Source organism: Electrophorus electricus, chromosome 4 (assembly GCF_013358815.1).
Source record: "Electrophorus electricus isolate fEleEle1 chromosome 4, fEleEle1.pri, whole genome shotgun sequence".
NCBI lineage: Eukaryota > Metazoa > Chordata > Actinopteri > Gymnotiformes > Gymnotidae > Electrophorus > Electrophorus electricus.
Window position 1 is genome coordinate 21,660,115 of NC_049538.1, and position 19,860 is coordinate 21,679,974.

At 37.7% G+C, this 19,860-nt stretch overlaps 1 protein-coding gene across 1 annotated transcript; it reads right to left on the minus strand.

Annotated features, from left to right (window-relative positions):
* Positions 1 to 8,756: 8,756 nt before the first annotated feature.
* nucb2b (nucleobindin 2b) lies at positions 8,757 to 15,899 on the minus strand. Its single transcript, XM_027008830.2, has 13 exons — positions 15,694 to 15,899; positions 14,806 to 14,940; positions 14,248 to 14,355; positions 14,015 to 14,147; positions 13,124 to 13,227; positions 11,927 to 12,112; positions 11,488 to 11,578; positions 11,329 to 11,387; positions 11,139 to 11,231; positions 10,955 to 11,044; positions 10,480 to 10,650; positions 10,210 to 10,270; positions 8,757 to 10,017 (listed from the first exon to the last, which is right to left on the minus strand). Exons 2-13 carry the CDS (start codon positions 14,938 to 14,940, stop codon positions 9,911 to 9,913), a joined length of 1,338 nt encoding a protein of 445 aa, XP_026864631.2. The 5' UTR covers positions 15,694 to 15,899; the 3' UTR covers positions 8,757 to 9,910.
* Positions 15,900 to 19,860: the final 3,961 nt, after the last annotated feature.

Sequence of the window (19,860 nt, forward strand, 5' to 3'; positions counted from 1 at the left end):
TCTTTGGATGCCATAATGCACACCATGTTTGGAGGTCAAAAGGTACTGCATATTACCCCAAAAACACCATACCAACAGTGTAGTTTGGAGATGGGAACATCATGGTGTGGGGCTGTTTTTCAGCATATGGCACTGGTGTGCTTCATATAATTGAAGGATGAACGGACAAATGTACTGAGACATTCTTGATAAAAATCTGCTGCCATCTACCAGGATGATGAAGATGAAATGAGAGTGGACATTTCAGCAAGACCATGATCCCAAACACACAGCCATGGAAACTCACAACTGGTTCCAGAGAAAGAAAATAAAGCTGCTAGAATGGCCCAGCCAATCACCTGACTTGAATCCAATTGAAAATCTATGGAAGAAAATAAAGCTGCTAGAATGGCCCAGCCAATCACCTGACTTGAATCCAATTGAAAATCTATGGAAGGAACTAAAGCTCAGAGTTCATAGAAGGAGCCCACAGAACCTTCAGGATTTGAAGAGTGTTTTTGAGGAAGAATGGAACAAAATCACACCTGAGCAATGCATGCAACTAGTTTCTCCATACAGGAGGCGTCTTGAAGCTGCCATCACCAACAGGCTTTTAGACAAAGTATTAAATACATTTCAGTAAGCGTGTTCAATACTTTTTCCCTGTGTCATTTCTCATTATTACACATAATTTATGGACTTCTATGGTTTGATTTCTTTGCATGTGTGGATTGGATGGGTTGTTAGCAACATCTGGTGAGAATTTCATGTCAATAGCACCTTTACAAATATATTTACTTAGAAAATTGGTGACGTGTTCAATATTTATTTCACCCCCCCTGTGTGTGTGTTATTTTTATATATATAAAATATATTACACACACACACACACACAAGAACATTTACTCTATTACAGGGATCACAATTATGACAGAACACAGGGAATGCTCACATACAGATCCACACATACACAAAGACAAGCTGACTAGGGATATCACAAGACAAGGTAAGCACAGCCAAGATTACAAATTCACAAATCATACACTGTTAAGCCAATTCTAGTATGAGCTTGGGCAAGCTGCCATCCTCTCCCAGCAGGGTCCTTATATAGGCCACAGCAATAACTCAAGGTAGGGTGGAGTCAGCAACAAGGTACACAGATGGTCCAAAATCCCGAACTGGACCAGAAGCGCACTGCAGCAGTCCAGGAGTGTAACACTACACATTGCTTAGAGTACACCTTTCCAATTCATGAGAAAGAAGCTACAAGTCCTAATGGGTCATATAAGGAGGCCACCATGGAGAGGATATCACAATCAGGCTAATTCTTAAGTTGGATACTAAAGTTAAGACAATAAGACTTCAAGTGCAATGACTGCCATTCCTAGAGCTTTCTCTGCTGGAGCATCATCTAAAGCCAAATTGTAATCCTGTACCTTAGTTGCCTGTTCTGATTGGGGAATGCTTTCCAAAGCAATTTGGCATTTAGATGTAAATTTGTGTAACTGGAGACCTCCCAATTCACATTTTTTCTTTGCCTCATGCACAAGTTGAATGGCTTCTTCTGGCCTGTCCACACTGGTGATTCCATCATCTATGTAAAAAATCGCTCATGAGTTTTGACCCAAGACATATCTCCGTATATTCCTTGGCCAAATGCCTCAATCTATAACTGGCACATCTAGGAAATGATACAGCCCCAAACAGATGTACCTTCATACAATACTCCTGGGTTTCAGTAATAAAATCTCCCTCCTTCCACCAAAGGAATTGGAGATCTCTATCTTTTTAGGATAATTATAGCCTATCAAAAGGCCAACTTCACATTACAACAAGGGAGGAATCTTTGTCACTATTGCATGAAGTGGCTCTGCTGTTTTGCTGTTTCACAAGTAGGGATGTGTTCATGGTTTATAGGGATACAATTTTTGCTATAAGAATAAGAAAGAGCAATGTTAACTGTTGAACTATAACCTCATACTCTAAGGCCTGTAACTCTTTAACTATCCACAGTCATGCTTCTTCCAATCATTGTAATCAATTTTAGTTTATCCACAGTGTCTACACCCATGCTCAACTGTATATATGGAGTAAAACCTTTTATACATAGGATTTATAATTTGTAATTTGCAGTTCACATAGCCTTGAAATGTTTTTTTTTTTTTTTTTACAATATAATGTTCATTTGGTAGCACAAAGGTTTCATATGCAATGGACCATGGCATTCAATAGTCAGCTTTTACTGGTTCATGTTGTTGAGCATGCTTTAGCGCTATTGGCATTGCTTTTACTGTATTTTCTTTTCTTATTTTCGATATAGTTTCAGTCCCATTCATTCAGTGCATGAATGCATGGGTCAATAAAGAACAGAAGATTGGAGGCTACGTTCTGACGCTCATTCATTTGTTTGAAGGAAGTTTGGCTTACTGTTGAACTGTTTATGCTTATACACACAAGGAGACCAGTATACAAAGCATTAACAAGCCTTTCAACTGTAGGGTTACCTTTTGAGGACAACCATATATGAACAACCATGGATGTAATGGTACACAGCTTGTCCCCAGTTATACTGAGTGACACCACAGATGTAGATTCACATTAAAACAAGGCAAGAATCTTTGTCACTATTGTATGCAGTGGCTCTGCTGTTTTGCTGTTTCACAGGCAGGGATGTGTTCGTGGTTTACAGGGATACAATTTTTTTCTATAAGAACAAGGAAGATATGTTCTGACTCTCATGCATTTGTTTGAAGGGAGTTTGGCTTACTGTTGAATTGTTTATGCTTAGAGACTTCAGACTGCCCTCCAAGGTGCTGCAGAACTTCTACACCTGCACTACTGAGAGCATCCTCATGGGAAACATCACAGTCTGGTTAGAGAACAGCACCAAGCAGGACAGACAAGCTCTCCAGAGGGTGGTACGTTCAGCAGAGCGCATCACATATAGAACTTCCTGACCTATTACAAGCAGTGCCAGACCAAGGCTAGGATGATTGTGAAGGACCCCACCCATCCCAACAATAGGCTCTTCTCTCTGTTGAGGTCAGGGAAGTGCTTTCACTCCCTGAAGACTAACACAGAGAGACTGAAGAAGAGCTTGTTCTCACAGGATATTCGGGCTCTTTATCAGGGCAACTGATGGAACTGATGGGACTCTTGGGACTACTCTGTGAATGATGTTCACGATAACATCATAAAAAACTGTAAAAACGTACATTGTATATATTCATATTAATACATTCCCTTATCATTCATTATTTATCTGGACATATTTATTCATTAATCCACATCTGCTTCCCTGATCTGTATATTTTATGTATCTCTCCTTGGCTATGGGCAGAGCAGTCACCAAAACCATTTCACTGCCAGTTCTACTGTGTATGACTATGTATGTGACAAATAAACTTTGAACTTTGCTTATACACACAAGGAGACCAATATACAAGGAATAAACAAGCCTTTCAATTGTAGGGTTACTTTTTCAGGACAACCATACATGAACAACCATGGATGTAATGGTCACAACTTGAACACCACAGATGCTGCTTCATCACCTTGAACATCATATTTCTCCTTTACATCATCATCATGAAGGATAGTAGGTTGCTTCCTTATACAGATATCACAGAGGAGAAGAAGATGACGATCTCTCGTTTCATGTCCTGACTTCAAAGCAAATTCCCTTCCATTTAACATAGTTACGTCGAAACTCTAAGGGGCTTGCCTTAAATTCGGGGCATAAGTTGAGCTGATGATTAATGCTGACAAACCATATGTTTGCCTTGTGTCTTCTCTGGATGTCCCACTTTTTCTTCCACCCAAGGCAACATGTTTAAAACCTTAACTTCACTCCTAATTCCTTACTTAAAGCCCTTTTATTTACCAGATGCTGAATCTGATTATCTCAGAATATGAAGAGAGGTTATAGAGATACAAGCAATGTCTGCTTCAAAGGCTACAAAAGCTGCAAAATCCTTAAAACTGATTAACTCTTGTCTTAAGTTCAGGGCCTCTGTAACCTGATGATTCCAATGAGTAATAGCTCAGTCAGGGATTTTTGGACATGTTTCTGATTTTCCAAGCCCTTCACATGCAATGTAGCATTTAGACATGAATTCAGAAAATCTGAAAACTCTTAATCCAAATGCATCCTTATCTTGGATTTTAGGCCATTGGGCTTATCTCTCCCCAAAGGCCCTCTGTATAACAAAGGGATGGCCATATCTTTGATTTAAATGATTCCAAGCATCCAGATACGCATCAATTTAATTTCCATAAAGGTTGCCATTAAGGAGTTACATACATGCTTGACAACTAACTTACTACTTCAGATAATACAGCTTGTCTACTGAGGAAATGCCCTCACAGTCAATTAATGACAAATAAGGCTTTCCACTCAACAAATTACCATTTAGATTAGCATAATATATGAAGGGTTCTGAGACTGGCAACTTGTTAAGAGTCATGTTATCATGCAATGCTTGGGCAAGAGAAGGTATGTCCGTTTGAATGGGTGAGTCTCCATATTGATCAGAATCAAAATCATCAATGTCTGGGATGTGTTCAGTACCAGTACCAGCCTCACATGCATCTATCTGTCTCCTTGTCTCAGATGAAGGGGTATTAGATTTTATTAATTCTCCATACATGCTTGTAATTTCCTCTCTCTTTTTTCAAGTGCACCAACCCAACTCCCAAGATGAGTTTCATAAATATTAGACTCTAACTCCTCTCTTGCTTTCTGGATTAAAACTTTTCATTGCTCGAAAAAAGTATGTTCCAAAACATACTTCCATATTAAAAAAAAATAAATTAAAAAAATACAACCTTAATCATTTAATATCCTTTTAAATCTTTAGTCCAATAACAGTTCCTAAATATTGATGATGATAAATAAATTTTGAATTATTTAAAATCATTACATGTTCCTGGCTTTACCAAAAGCTGAGATTAAGTTTACACCAAACAATAGTTTAATAAACTGTTATAAACAATGACAGTTCTGTGCTACAACCACCATGACAGATTAAGTAAAATAATTTTCCTTGTTCACTTTCAGGAGACTGCTAGTACCTCATTTGTTTGCCACAACCCCTTTGGTCTGGTTAACTGTGTTTGGTGAGTTGATTATTCTTTCCCACAATGGCTCCCACCATAGGAATGTCAAATTAAAAGACCCCTTAAACCAAAATGTAACAAAATAATCATAGATCATATAACTCTACAAATAATTGTACCTTTAGCACAATTATTTACAGTATGTTCTATGTTCTGGGTTTTTGAAGTTCGGAATACTTCGGTGATGAAGGAATGCGTTGCATTAATTTATCAAGCTCCTGTTCAAGCTGTTTTGGAGAGTGCTGTATTTTTCATCAAACAGGTGAGTAAGGGGCTTTGGTATTTCTCTGATCTTCGTTTGTGTTGTGACATCTTAAGCTAACTTTCTTTGCTCATCTGTAGTGGTATCAGACCATATTGTGAGTGTCCTTCACATCAAAAACCTTCAGCTTCAGACACCAGAGTATTCTGTGCTCCCAGCCAGTCTGGTTGAACTTTTCTATTCATTTTCTGATGTAGTATCAGTATCACTGTTGTGCCTCATTGTTGTATAGAGTGCACACTCTGGAATGTCATCCTGTGGTGAAAAGATGTGAAGAAAACGAGTTTCAGACGATTCCACACTACCACTACATATTTAACTCCTCTTAATGTAAATTTATCTCACATTCAAATACTTAAAAATCTTATTTGGTGATACTGCTGTCACACAGAAGGAATGCTATTAAGGTTTATTGTTCAGAACTACTCTGAGTCTGACTGGCTTAAAGAAGTCAGTGACTAAGACTGTTTCGGATCAATCAGCAAAAATGATGCAGATTCCTCGGTTTTATATTTTATCTAATAAAATGTCCGCTGAGTAGCTCCTCCTCCTTAACTAAAAACCACGCGGAGTATGTTTGAGACACTGTTTGGTTTGCTCCACCTTCACAATAAACAATACTAATGCCCTCTGCTATAGGAACAAATATTTCCAGCATATTTGCATGCGTCCAAACTGCAGTACGCTTTCACTGCCTCTCAGGTGTAAACACACTCCGTTTCAACAAGATAGTGATACATATTTGGGTATGTCAGACAAACGTTTTAAATCAGCGAAAAATGCCTTCTTACATCCGTCTCAAAAGGATCTGGTAAAGATACTTAATAATGTATGACTAATTTCTGTCTATATCGTGTTTGCTCAGCGTTCGGGAGTCTCGGAAAATATGCGCGCTCATAATTTTGAAAGCTGGATAGTTTTAAATGGCGCTACCCAAACGTTAAAGGAAGCTTTGTTATTGTTTACCTCGTTTAAACGGCCTTGGTGCGGTTGAGAGTCATCACAGCGACGTTTTTATAATGAGACTATGTTGTCAACTAATTCATAATGGATTTAATACCTGTTATTGACTTTGATGTCTACAGACTCGGTGTAGATGATGTAGCTAACTGATGACAATCTGCAAAAGTTAGGTGAAGAATGGGGGGGGGGAGCTTTCTTCGAAGTGGGGTTTGTTTACCTAAAGAATAGCTTTGGTATGTTTTCCCCAGTAGAAAATGTAATTGCAATTTCTTTCACGTTTGCGTCTAAGCATTCTAGCATAAACTGTATGCCTTTCATAGGTGAATGAAGTCATTGACATTTCTAAGAAGCTATTCCTGCTCCCCGAACAAAAGAAAGCTCATTTAAACGGGGCGGTTACGCTAACAGCATAAATCATGGTTGGTTTCTCAACAGAGACAGAAAGGTTTGGTTATCGATCAGTTGCTAAAAACTGTAGTTTAGAGTCGTATGTTCGCAAGTACACTGTCGCATATTTGTCAGTCACCTTAGCATTTAATTCTCTTTTCAACAGTGAATCCTCTCCGTCCAGGTGACTTGAAGGAGGCCTTTAACGTTACATCTAGGCGCACGGATATTGTAATCACCTCCCATTTTCAACAGCCTACTTTATCCACATTTAAATAAAAAACATTTTTGTTTAAACTAGGAATGGCCCTCAGACGGTGTTGATGGTTTTTCGTGGCATCCAAATGTCTTTCTTCCTGCGCCGTAAGGAGCTAACTCTTAGGGTGCTCAGGGTGATGGCACTCAGTCTTGGCCTGGAGTCCAGTGTGTTTCTTAAAGCACACAAATGCATCGGAAGTGAGCTGAGGGACACAATTGTGTATGCAGTTATTTCTTTGATTGAGTTAGTTCTTATTTATTTTATTTATTGATTGATTTCTGATACATTTATTTTTCTTTCTCTAAAGTACAGTTTGAAAACAAGGTGCTAAAAAGTGTTTCTGTTGATGTTAAGGTGACACAAATGGCACTACACTGCGTTCCCTCCATTATCCTCCAGTGAAGAGTGAGCATGTCAAGGTAGGACAGATCCGATGTGGAGAGCACTCTGACTATGGAACCATCACTCTGGTCTTCCAAAGCCATGAAGATGGCTTACAGGTGAGACACAGGAGAGTGACAGAACTAATCCTCAGTAGTAATGCAGGACAAATGAGTTACTGCATTATACAGCCTCTTCTATAATAGGGTCGTGGATATTAAAAATGTATCTTGGACTTGCAGCATATCAGTTTTTCAGCATGGTGGAGAGTAATACATTTTCTTATGTTAACGGAGCAATAAGTCATTTTTCACCACCAAAAAGTAGTAAACAATATTTGTGAAAGTGTTTATTATTAAATATTTGATAAAATCAGCTCTCATGAGTTAGTCAAATTGCTTCGTAGTCTTCAAATGAACTAGTTTACGTTCCCCCAACATGGAGGTGGCCATGTTTAAAATGGATTTGGTACAGAATTTCTGATGCAGCCAGGGCACAAGGTGTCAGTATAATGGCTATTATATAATGTGAAGAAGCATCATTGGAAAAATTACTTATTGCTCCTTTTAACTGGTGACATTTTAACAAATGGAATGCTGATTTACAGCTTGGTCTACACTTATATAACGTCCAGAGTAAAATATATTTTCATCATTGCGTCCCTTTAGGTCCTAAGTCGTAAAGGGGAATATGTCTCAGTCCCAAGCATTCCAGGAGCAGTTCTGATCAACACTGCCGACTTGATGCAGAGATTAGATTCTCTAATGCACGATATTACAAAAGCAAAAAATGACTAATCTTAATTTAAATGAACATAAAGCAAATGATACAAGTTATATTTAACCTTTATTTTTTGCCACCGACTTACTCTCCGGTCCATAGGGTTTTGCTGCCCCCTTTGGTGATTCAAGCACACGCCTGTCATTGGCTTTCTTTGTGCCGCTGGATGACGAGGCCATCATCACTTGTGATGGAGCAGACAAGTACCCTGCAGCGAGGTCAGAAGATTACCTCCTGGAAAGATTCAAGGACATGTATGGCAGAAATTAGATCTGTTGGATGAATTTGGGCTGCAGTTGGATTTACTCAGAACTTACTGAATGCCCTTTTGTGATGCTGAAAATATTTTAATTGTTGTTAGTTAGGTGAAAATGTAGTTAGGTGAATCAAAACAAATAGTTGGCCCTGTAATAATTTATTGATTAATGTAGAACACAGCAGCATAAAAAAATTGCAACAGTTTTCAAAAGAAACTTTCATAAGTTTCATACACTGCTTGGCATTGAATCCATAGTGCCAATGGATAACAAATAGGCCCTTTTTAAAAATTATTATTCTTGAAGAATAAGAGTGGGGGTTATTAGAATTCCCTACAAAGAGGAGAAATAAATTTTCTGCACAAATCTGTCCTTTGAACACAATTTATTTCAACAAATATAAGATGCTCTGCAAGCAAACCAGTTAGAATTTTCCATTGACAAACAGGTTTTATGATGGAACACATTTCTGCATAAGAATTCCTTTTTTATGTTCTGCTGTAATCTTCCATTAAAAATGATCTTCTATTACTGTTTTATCTTTATATGGTCTACTAATACTACTTGGTCTCTGGATATGCTGTTTTGTTTCAATATGCAAATCTTTAAATAGTTCTGTCTTTTTACCTGTATACTCTGATGTGTGAAGAAAATAAACTGCACATGCTTCTCAGCATGACTGACTGTCACTTGTTCTGAGATGCGTGCCCCAGGGCCCTGAGGAAGAACAATCAGACCCAGGCGAGGTTTATGGTGGGATCAAGGGGAAGGTAGGTCAAGGAAAAATGGGAATTTTCCTAAAATATAACCATAGTGATGTACTACCAAAACATGATAATCCCAGAGGTGTGGAATCATTTTGCATTTGAATTACATTCATAAATTGAGGTTATAATCAGTGCTTTGATTTAGTGCTACTCCATTCCGTTGTTTACTCAGTCGGCGTTTAACCTAAGTTATGTAAAAATAAAGAAAATGTATACTCTTGTAGTTCACAAGAAGTGTTGAACATATGGGTAGATATATGGAATGATGTATGGATGGACAGCAGCATTTATAATTTAAATTATCTCTGTTGGCAATAAAAAAAAAATTGGGTTACTGTGAGTTCACTCAGGCTTTGAAATGTATATTTTAAGGAAAAATGGAAGCTGAAAGTTCAGCAAGATACTCAGGGCACATTTTCAAAGGAGCAGACAGATAATATGCGCACTCTGCCCTGTTTACTATGCTGAATACGAATAGAACGTCCCGATCTTGGGTGAAAGAAACAGGACAAATAGTCTTGCTATACACCTACCTTTCGTTGAGATATCATAACTGCTAATATTCTCTTAATTTGTGGAATGTTTTCAAATGCATTTTAAAGTCTGAATAGTTTATAACAACAGTGGTTTTAAATCATGTCCAAGAATTATTTTACATAAATAATCACCCTCTTGTGTTGGACTGAATATTTCAAAGCAATTACAGAGTCAAACAACACAGCACACGAACATTACAGAATGAAACTGAAGCAAGGTGTTAAGAGTGTGTGGGAAGGTCTTGTTTGTAAGCAGGAGGCAGGGGCTGGTTGTTTCCTGGTAGTTCTCCCACAGCTTCTTCTAGATGTGCTGCAGGAACTGAGCTTCCTGTGGCAAAACAGCAAAAAATATGCAGTAAATTGTCCTTGAAAACTCACAAATTGCCACTTCCATGACCTACTTAATTTGATAAATAAAGAAACTGACATGTAGGTCTGCTACAGTTTGAAAAGCAATTTTATGGCCATGTCCAAGAATCAGTTGTATACACATTTATTGAGCACCCACAGGCGCACTTACCTTTGGCCTCAGGTGAAAGTTCTATTCTCTGGGTTTTCAAGCGTTCCATGTGTTCCACTGCCTAAATAGAAGTTGTTAAGGGTTGTGGTTAATGAAGGTTCCTTCTACTTTAGTAAAACACTATATAGGAAGTGAATTAAATGCACACTATATACTAAATTAAGTACTCATTTGTGCTTTTTTTCCCCCCATCTGAGCTGCAGTATAAGCCCTCATAGTGTGTTCTTGAACTTGTCTTTTGATTACTCTGTTCTGTTTCGTCAGTCCTACCTGTTGCAGCTCTAGTTTCTGAGCATTGAGCTGCTGTTGTTGCCTCTCCAGATCTTCTCTCTGTTTCTGAAGGTCAGCAGTCTTCTGAATCAGGTTATTCTCTTCACGTGTTAGATGCTCCTCAAATTGTCTCATCTCCTCCTCAGTGTAGATAGGATTCTGCTCCAGAGTCTGGAGAAAAAAGATACAAAAATTGAATATAAACCACAGAGGAGCCATTTACTAAAAAAAAAAGAGAAACACTATGGTTGAACTTATTTAAAAATGAAAGTTATCATTTGCCTGAGGTGTTGACTAAGTGGATGAACAAAAGGTAACTGCTTAAGCCAAGGCTATCGTGATTGTTCTTTTAGTCACTACTGAAACAATATGAAAAATGATGTGCCTGAACTGATTATACTTTAACCACAATAGCTTTGATATTTAAGGTGGGTGGGGGGCGGCGGCGGAGGTGGGGGTGATGTGGAAGACTTACATCCCATGCATCTGGCTCTAGAAACTCTTTCCTCTTTGTGGCAATTATGAATTCATCTAATGAAACCAGCCTATCCTTGTTGGTGTCCACCTGAAGAGTAATAAAGAATACCATCACTTTAGTCTTATACACAAAACAACATTCATAAATAGCTAGCCCCACTGCTTTTGTTCTAAAAGTTCACCTCATTCATGACATGTTCTCTCATGCGTAGTCTTTCTTCCTCCATCTCTACCATGTCATCTTCTTCTTGTGTGGGGTCATAGATCTTCTCTAGCTGAAAACAGTGGGGGCAACCTTTGATTTACACCCTCTATTTTGTCATGTCATTCTCAAATTCCAATTTTTATAATAGAAAGGCTTTAAATGTGAACCTCTTTGGTGAATAGTGCCTCTAGCTCCTGTTCATCAAAATAGCCATCTCCATTAGTGTCTGTGAAAACAAACAAATTGCAGTGGTCATACAAGTTTGCTTATTTAGCAAAAAAAGAGGAGTAACAGCATCTGTAAACAGAACATTTCTCTGAACGTACCATGGAGGTTGAAGAAAGTTTTTGGGTCAAAATCGTCAGGGTCCAAACCATCTGCCTCCTCCCAGACCTCTTTTAATTGGTCTTGACTACCCTACAAATGCACATGATCATAATTTTCATGCTCTGAAATTCATTGAAGCTGAAGTTAATACACGCCATTTTGTGAACAAAACATCTTCCACAGACAACATAAAATACCCTACACTATGACGTTAATAAAAGGGCAGATTTTTTTGTTTGTTTTATTAGGCATGTCCCACTGAAGTCTTTTTAAAAGAGAGACTTACACAAGTCCTGAAAACACATACATGTGCAATAAATTTAACACATAATTTGATACTGGATATTAAATGCTGACACTGGATTTAGGTATAGAGACTATATTGTCTATACTGTCTATAGTCTATATTGTGGTTCCCTGAGAATGTTCTAGACCTACAGGGTGATTTATTTTGGGATGCTCTGCATGCTTCCTCCTCATCTGTTCATAGTGTTCTTCCTCTTTCTTACGCGCATCCTCATCCAGCGTCTTCAGCCGCTCTCGTCGATCATGTTCCTTCATCATCTCATACCTCTTAAACTCATCATGCCGCTCCTTATCGTAATTCTCCAGGTCATGAGTGGCCTTTGGTTACCCAGAGAGATTAAACAGGGTTATGTGTAGTGCTGGCACATGGACTTTAAGCACTACCTGAACTGCATCAACGTATCAGAGATACAAGAAATGAAAAATTAAACCTTGGTTTATCCTTAATGTCTTCATGCTCTTATTTGAACAAATGTGCCTTCACGGAAAAATATTTTACATTTAGCTGACAGTTTTATCCAAAGTAACTTACAATCATGGCTGAGAACAACTTTGAGCAATTGAGGGTTAAGGGCCTTGCTCAGGAGCCCCATAGTGGCAACTTGGTAGTGGTGGGGCTTGAACTGGTAACCTTCCAATTACAAGTTGAATACCTTAACCACTGAGCTACCACTTACGTATAAAGTTGGATATCAATGCTACATGCTTTATATAATGCATGCTATAAATATGTAATGATATTGAGTATTTTGGTTATTGACACTGTTGTTGGTCTCAGCTGATTAGGAATTGTCTGTCTACTGTGTTTCCATTTACTACCATCTGAACTGTCATACTTACCTACCCCCTTAACAACAAGATTAAACAAGTTTCCCTGACTAGGCAGGCAAATGCAGCTTTATCAAATAAAATTTAATCCAGTCACTGGATCTAGAACTGCTGTTAGACAGTTTGTCTAACTAGTCTTAATCATGCGAAATGTATCTTGTAAACAAGTGTCTGGTATATTATTTTGTATGATATGGTCCTGAATAAAACTTGATTTCTCAGAAGCATATCTGTTTTGAAACCACAGCAATAAACAGGAAGGGGACAGAGACAGAGGGTGCAGAACGAGTAGGACTGTTGCACCAGATCATTTCCCCCCAAATACTTAGTTATACCTCTTTACAAGGTTAAGCAAAGATATGCTTGCACAACAGGCTGCATTTCTCAAATCAAGTAGTGAGCTTAGGCATGTAACCTTTAATTATATTTTTATACTTTTAACTACTGTGGTTGAAAAACTATTATAATTTTATACTTCCAACTATTACAGTTCAAACCTACCGATTTAATGAGACGATCCAAATCATCCACCTCAAATGTATGTGGGTTCATGTGGTTCAGATGCTCAAACTGTTTCAGCAGGGCTTGATGGTCTATTTTTAAACCTAGATATGTATGAAGGAATGGCGGTGTTATTGATCCAATTGGTTATCTGGACAAGGCACAGCAGAATACATATAGGACAATATACTCTTACAGCTGATATTTGCAGACATTGTCTGTGTATTCATAGAGTTGCTGTGCATAGAGTTGCTGTGAAGGTTGATGAAACCAATGACAAACATTACAAAATCATAAAGGAAATTTCACATTAGCACTAGGGTTAGTGTTAACTGTAACTTTGATCTATTGCCTCAGTTCAAGCTAGCAAGCAATTTTAGGTGTAGTCACTTTCCAGTAGCCCCATTACACTTTGCAACTTCTCACTAGACTTAAAAAGAAACCCAGAGTTTATTCAATTCATTTATAAAGGAATCTGTAAATAGTTGGAATGCATCATAGCAATTGCAAGTACTTAAACATGTTATATTTTTGTTATATATTTTTTATTCAACCTGTTTTGAATTAACAAAGAACTATATACTATACTATACTAAAAAAAACTATACTAAATGTATAGTTGATCAGGGATCTGGGAGTTTGGATGCTTAAATGAGCACCACACAATAATGTGTTTAAAACCAGGCTGGAGATGCAGAGGTATGGTTTCTTAATAGTAATGTTAGTTTCTCAGTGCGAAAGCTAACAGGTATGTTGTTATGTATGAGTAAAACAATGGGAAAATGTCTTTAATGTGGGTTGAAAAATAGCAGACCTATCCTTGTGAATGCACAGTATGAACTTGGAAGCAAAAAAGGTTTATTCTGACTTGTAGTGATTTCATTTGGATACCTCTTCCTCCTTCGATGTCTTGCTTTGCTTTTATCAATGTGCGCAGTCGGTTCACCTCCTGTCTCTTCAACTCGTCCAGTTTGGTTCTCACATGATGGCTGACAAAGTCCAGCTCTTTAGCAAGCTTCCCTTGCTGTTTTAGAAAAACAGTGAACAAGAACTTAACAAAAGGGCTCTTGTGAGATCTTAATTGGCTTCACAGGAACAGAATCAGGAATCAGGTGTTGTACTACCTTGATGTCTTCCATGTCTGTGTTATGGAGTTTCTCTCTGAAATGTGGATCCTTCTCTAGGAAATCGACAACTTCTCTGAGATAGCGGTCATAGTGCAATCCTGTGTCCTAATTGAATGTGTATTAAACATACGAGAGTGCTTTTATACAGCAGAAGTGTCAATCTTGTTTTTGGTTAAGATGACTGCATATGAGTGGTTAGATAGGCAGGTTATTGCTAAATTGACTAATGAATGTGGTTTAAATAAAAACTGAAAAGATAAGGTTTTCTGTTGTGAAATTATTTTAAAATATCAGATACAAGAGTCAAACAGATTTGACAGCCTGTCTAAACAACTTATACCTCTAGCCAATAAGTTGATTTTATTTGGCACATTCATAAATATACCATCTAAAAAAAACACAAACAAAGAAAAACATGTAACCCACTGATTGTGTGTATTTGGTGATACTTATGTACTACTGTTAATCTATTTATTCATACTTTCTCACAGTCACTGTGTGCAACAGACTGCAGTCTAGACTTCATATCACAAGCTAATCTTCGACATTACTTACTACACTTTTGGGTGGCTCCAGATTCTCTGCGGGTCGACTGACTTTGGTCTGGTCCACAGCAATGGGAACTGCTTCCAAACATGTCCACATACATATTGCCAAATAGCTCACTGCGATACTTGTCCTTCTTAACATCTGCACATACAAATTTATAGACTGTTATCACTGTTACTATGTCCATAGACACAACAGCAATAATAATATTAGGGTTTTCAACAGTGTGACCTGCATTAATTCTTTTAAAATAAAAAATAAAATTTTTTTTTTTTTTGTATTTTTCTATTTATATAACAGACATGGTCATAGAGGTCTCAACAAGTCTTGCATCACTGTGGTAGGAAATCTCCCCAAGACCTCAAAAAGTCAAGACTCAAAGGGAACCCCACCTCCTCTGGGAGACACCGACTAACAAGGTTTGCTGAGGCAAAGCATAAAGATAAGCACAGTGTCAGACAGTTGCTGTAGACAACCTAAGGCACAGGAAACACTCTGTATTGTAATCACATTGCCCCAATTTTCCTATGCGTCTTAAATGTCAACTCTTAGCAATCCACCTGTACAACATATTGGCTCAAGACCGCTCCTGTGAGTTTACATTTGATATGTAGAGAAGTCTTCTCTAACAGCACTTTTTATACATGCTCAATAACGTTCCATTTTATCTATTGATGCTATAGATTTATTATGTACGTTTGTAGACAACTCAGTTTGAATCTCCTCGGACCACGCAGAGGCCAGCGTTCCAATCTCCATATGGTTAATATTTAACTAACCAGGAGCCTGGCTTTTAATAAACAGCATTGGAAATCACCTCCGTACTTAAAAACATTCTGTTAAAATGCATAGTCATTTGGCACGTTCGTTATAGAGCAGCAAGTGAACACCTACCCTGGGCAACGCTGTGCAACGTTTACGATTGTGGACTGTCCAATCGCTGTCTCCGCCTTCATCAGAGATTATGATATCGTTTGTAAATTTGTAACTTCCCAGAATGAAACTCCTTTCTTTCGTTTCCAATTCCGCCTACAAATCTGCACACATGACTAGGATGTGTTCCTAACTGTCTCAACTAGATACGGCTCCTTGCTTACTCGTTTGTGATCTGCACGTTTATATGTCATTGGACAGTTCGCCTGTCAGTCTTTCCGCAGTACCGTGTCAAGTTACGTTGCAACAAAAGGTACGTGGCGTTTACATCTCACGCCGCGTTCAAGTTATGACGCCCTGCTTGCTGAAAGGTAAGCAAGATTAAAAAAACTCTCTGAAGTGTAAACTAGAGCACGTACGAGTTGACAAGTGTCATGAGACTTTTTCAAACAGTACAATATTGAAGAGAAGATAAAAAAAGTAGACTGGTCTCAGTTTGAAGTTATCGGCAAAATACCCAACACTTATAAAACATCGCCTGTTGAATTCTGTAATAGGCTACATAATTTAGTTTGGGCAAGTGAGGAGCCTAGTTTTCGTGGAGCAGCGATTATAAATTAGAATCCTCTCTTGTTAAATAGTCGGTAATACAAATTCAGCAGCAGCAACTGTTGTTGTTATTATTATTATTATTATTATTATTATTATTATTATTATTATTATTATTATTATTATTATTGCAACTGATAGCCGAATAGAATAGAGAGTACTATATTTCTTAACATCAGATCTCGTTTCATTTTGCCAACAGGAGGTGTGGTTATATGGCACAGAATGCCTCAAGAGTTTAAGTGTAATCCGAAGCCCTCCAGACCCGTACGCCTATGGCAAATCGCGTATATGCCTTTAGTGTAGGCTATAAAAGTTACGTTTTAGGTCCAAGCTCATCTGGGGAATTAAACAGGATGGGATATTTTATGGTGAAGTTAGAGTGCGCACGTCTCCCTGGCGACAAATGCCCTAGACTAAGTCAACTAGCAAGACAACCTGAGAGCACACTCAACCTCTGCACACTGGCACCCTGTGTATAAATGTAACATTATAAACCTACCCAACATAATGCCCAATATTAGCTTGCTGTGCAGCAAATATGAAACTGAATGTCATTAAATATAAAGAAGTCATCATTAAAACTGCATTTAAACTAGGCTACATCATACAAAATAGCCCATCTTTTGTTTACAATTCATCACTGTGTAGACTGTGAGGGGGTAAAAGACATTTTACTGTAGGCTAAACTCAGCTGCTCAAAAGAGGCTGAGGGGAGTACAGGGCACCTTTAACATAACTTTTCATGCACTCCAACTAAACTGCTGCCCTGGACTCCTAATGGCCAGTGGTAACGTCTTGATCGTACAGCTGATAGTTTTATAATGGGCTACCTCACAAACAGGCAGCATTGCTAATAATGACTGGAAAGAGAAAATACATTAAGCACTCACACTTGCAAGCACATGACTGCATCACCCAATGCAGTAGCTATAAATGCTTCAATGGCACATGCTGGTTGGATGAATGGCAGAAGTCTAGGTAGCAAGTCTTTTGATGCACTCTCTCCAGCTGAAATTAACAAATGTTATGCAAATAATTTTATAGTTGTACATAACATTATTAAATTACATGGTAACTTTATAGAATGTAGGACCTAGTAACATGGAAGAAATCCCATGTCACTAGATACTCCTGGTCTAGGAAAACAGAGAACTCACATGTCACTAGCTCCTACATTCTACAGATTCCCCAGTTAACATGTGCTTTAATTTGCTGGTAAAGAAGAAAAGTAGTTTATTCCACTGTTGTGACACTACTTAGAGAATCTGAGGTTCTAAAGGTCTATTCAAAGACTGTAATGGTAAGCGGTTCCAAGATCATAGTCTCTGACTAACTAACCTATATCGGGGGTGTCAAGAATTTTGTACACTGATTCACAATTCAATCCTCAGGGAACCTGGATATTCATATTTTTTATCTACATACTAGCAAAATTGTACCAGGCACTCAGTGCTCTTTATTGTTTGGTTTAAATGTGTTTGGAGCTGGGACAGAAGAAATATGCGGACTGAAAACTGCATTGGATTTTTTTTCTTTCAATAGATTAAATGGTTTAAAGGCTGATGCTTCTGCAACAGATTCTTCCCCCCCTGATTCCTATGACATCTTTTTTTCCCCCTAGACTCCTATGACCTGGTTTTTGCAGAGACCTATATTTTATGAAAAAGATGAGGTACTTATGGGGTATCTTAATTTTCAGTGGTGGATGAGCAAGCAAATCCCGTACTTGAGTGAAAGTAGAAATGCCCCTTGTAAAATAGTACTCAGTTAAAAGTACTTACTTTAAAATGTACTCAAGTATCAAAAGTATTATGGTTCTCTTTTGCTATAGTATAATTGGTTTAGAGAAAAATACCAATGTATTCATATTTTAATAATCAATGGTGAATAATTTTAATGCATATTAAGCCCACCGTTAGACTAACTATCAAAAAGCATGTCTCCTTCTAGTTTGTCAGTGATAAAAAACAATTTCTGTCCAGGGATAATTTGCAAAAGTAATACGTCTGCAATGTATCATATTGCAATAACCTATTAGAATTTATTAAATACTCTACATTTTTTAATGACATTTTTTTATAGGGTGTTCTTTCTGCCTATTTTTTGGTAACAGTTATCAGCAGTAGTTTATATGCAACTGGGGAAATCTGAGCAATTTAATGTTTTATCAGAGTGCAAAATGACACTAATTTATGGCATTAAATGAAGGGAGCCAAACACATTTCCAGAAATGTTCTCATTTTAATACAATAAATACAAAAGCCCATAATTCATATGGTTAAACAACTAGTAATAGGTATTCACAGTTGCTGTTGTTAGTTTGTTAACAATAGGTTATGTTACATTCCTTAAAATGTTATCTAGCTAGCCACAGTTTTGGCTTATCCCAACATGTTTTGTCAAATTTGAAGACTGGAAAAATGAAATCAAGCATTACAAGGGCAAAGTATACATTTGTAATTCATTCTTCTGATACAGAAATGTAAAAAGAATCTGTCATGTAGGGCCATACATGCCAAGAGGAAAATGACAGATTACTTGTAATTTTTTATCTTTTTCAAAACGTTTTTCAAACTTAATTGGCTTGGGTTCCATAAATGTAGTGAAATAAAAAGTGCAAATTACAACTGTGAATTGGAGTGTACTGAAAGTAAAAAGCATCCCAAAATAGAAATACTCTAATAAAGTAAAAATATTTCAAGATTGTACTTGATTACAGTAACAAAATTTGTGCACTTCATTACAATCCACCACTACTAATTTTAGAGACTCTGTCAGTCTCTCAGACTGACAGTCTTGGCCAGCATGGAACATTCATGTACCCAGGTATATGAAAGCAAGTGTGTTTCATGCTAAAACTGGCAGGATCAGTGCTTGTATCTGACTGCTTTTCGCACACTCAAGAGTGACTTTCAATATGTAACCCCTCAGATAATTATATGGCAAGCAGTAAATTTCTTAGAAGGTTGCATATGACAGAATATGTCTTTGTGGTGGATAACCACCCACACAATTCTTAAGAAAGTTTACCTATTCTAGCTAAGATAAGATGAGGCAATGCTTTGTTTACAATTTGAAGCATTCACCTATCTTATAGCATTCACAGCATATTATAGAAGTACCTGTCAGACTCTTCAGATAGCATTATTAACTGAAATCTGGAATTACTGTATCTCTTACTCAAAAGCTACACTATACACAGTAGTACTGGAAAAAGCCTCTTAATCATTGAATTCAGGTGTTTCATTCACTCCCACTGCCACAGGCGTATAAAATCAAGCACCTAGCCATGGAGTGTGCCTTTACAAACATTTGTGAAAGAATTGGTTGTTCTAAAGCGCTCACTGAATTTGAGCATGGCAGTGTAATATGATGCTATTACAACATGCCAGTTTGTGAGCAACTCAGCAACAATGTGGCAGACCATGTAAAGTTACAGAGTGGGGTTGCTGAGTGCTGAGGTGCATAGTGAATAAAAGTCAGCAACTCTCTGCTGACTCGATAACTGCAGAGTTCCAAACCTCCTCTGGCATTATCATGGCATGGGTTTGCATGGTCAAGCAGATGCATGTAAGC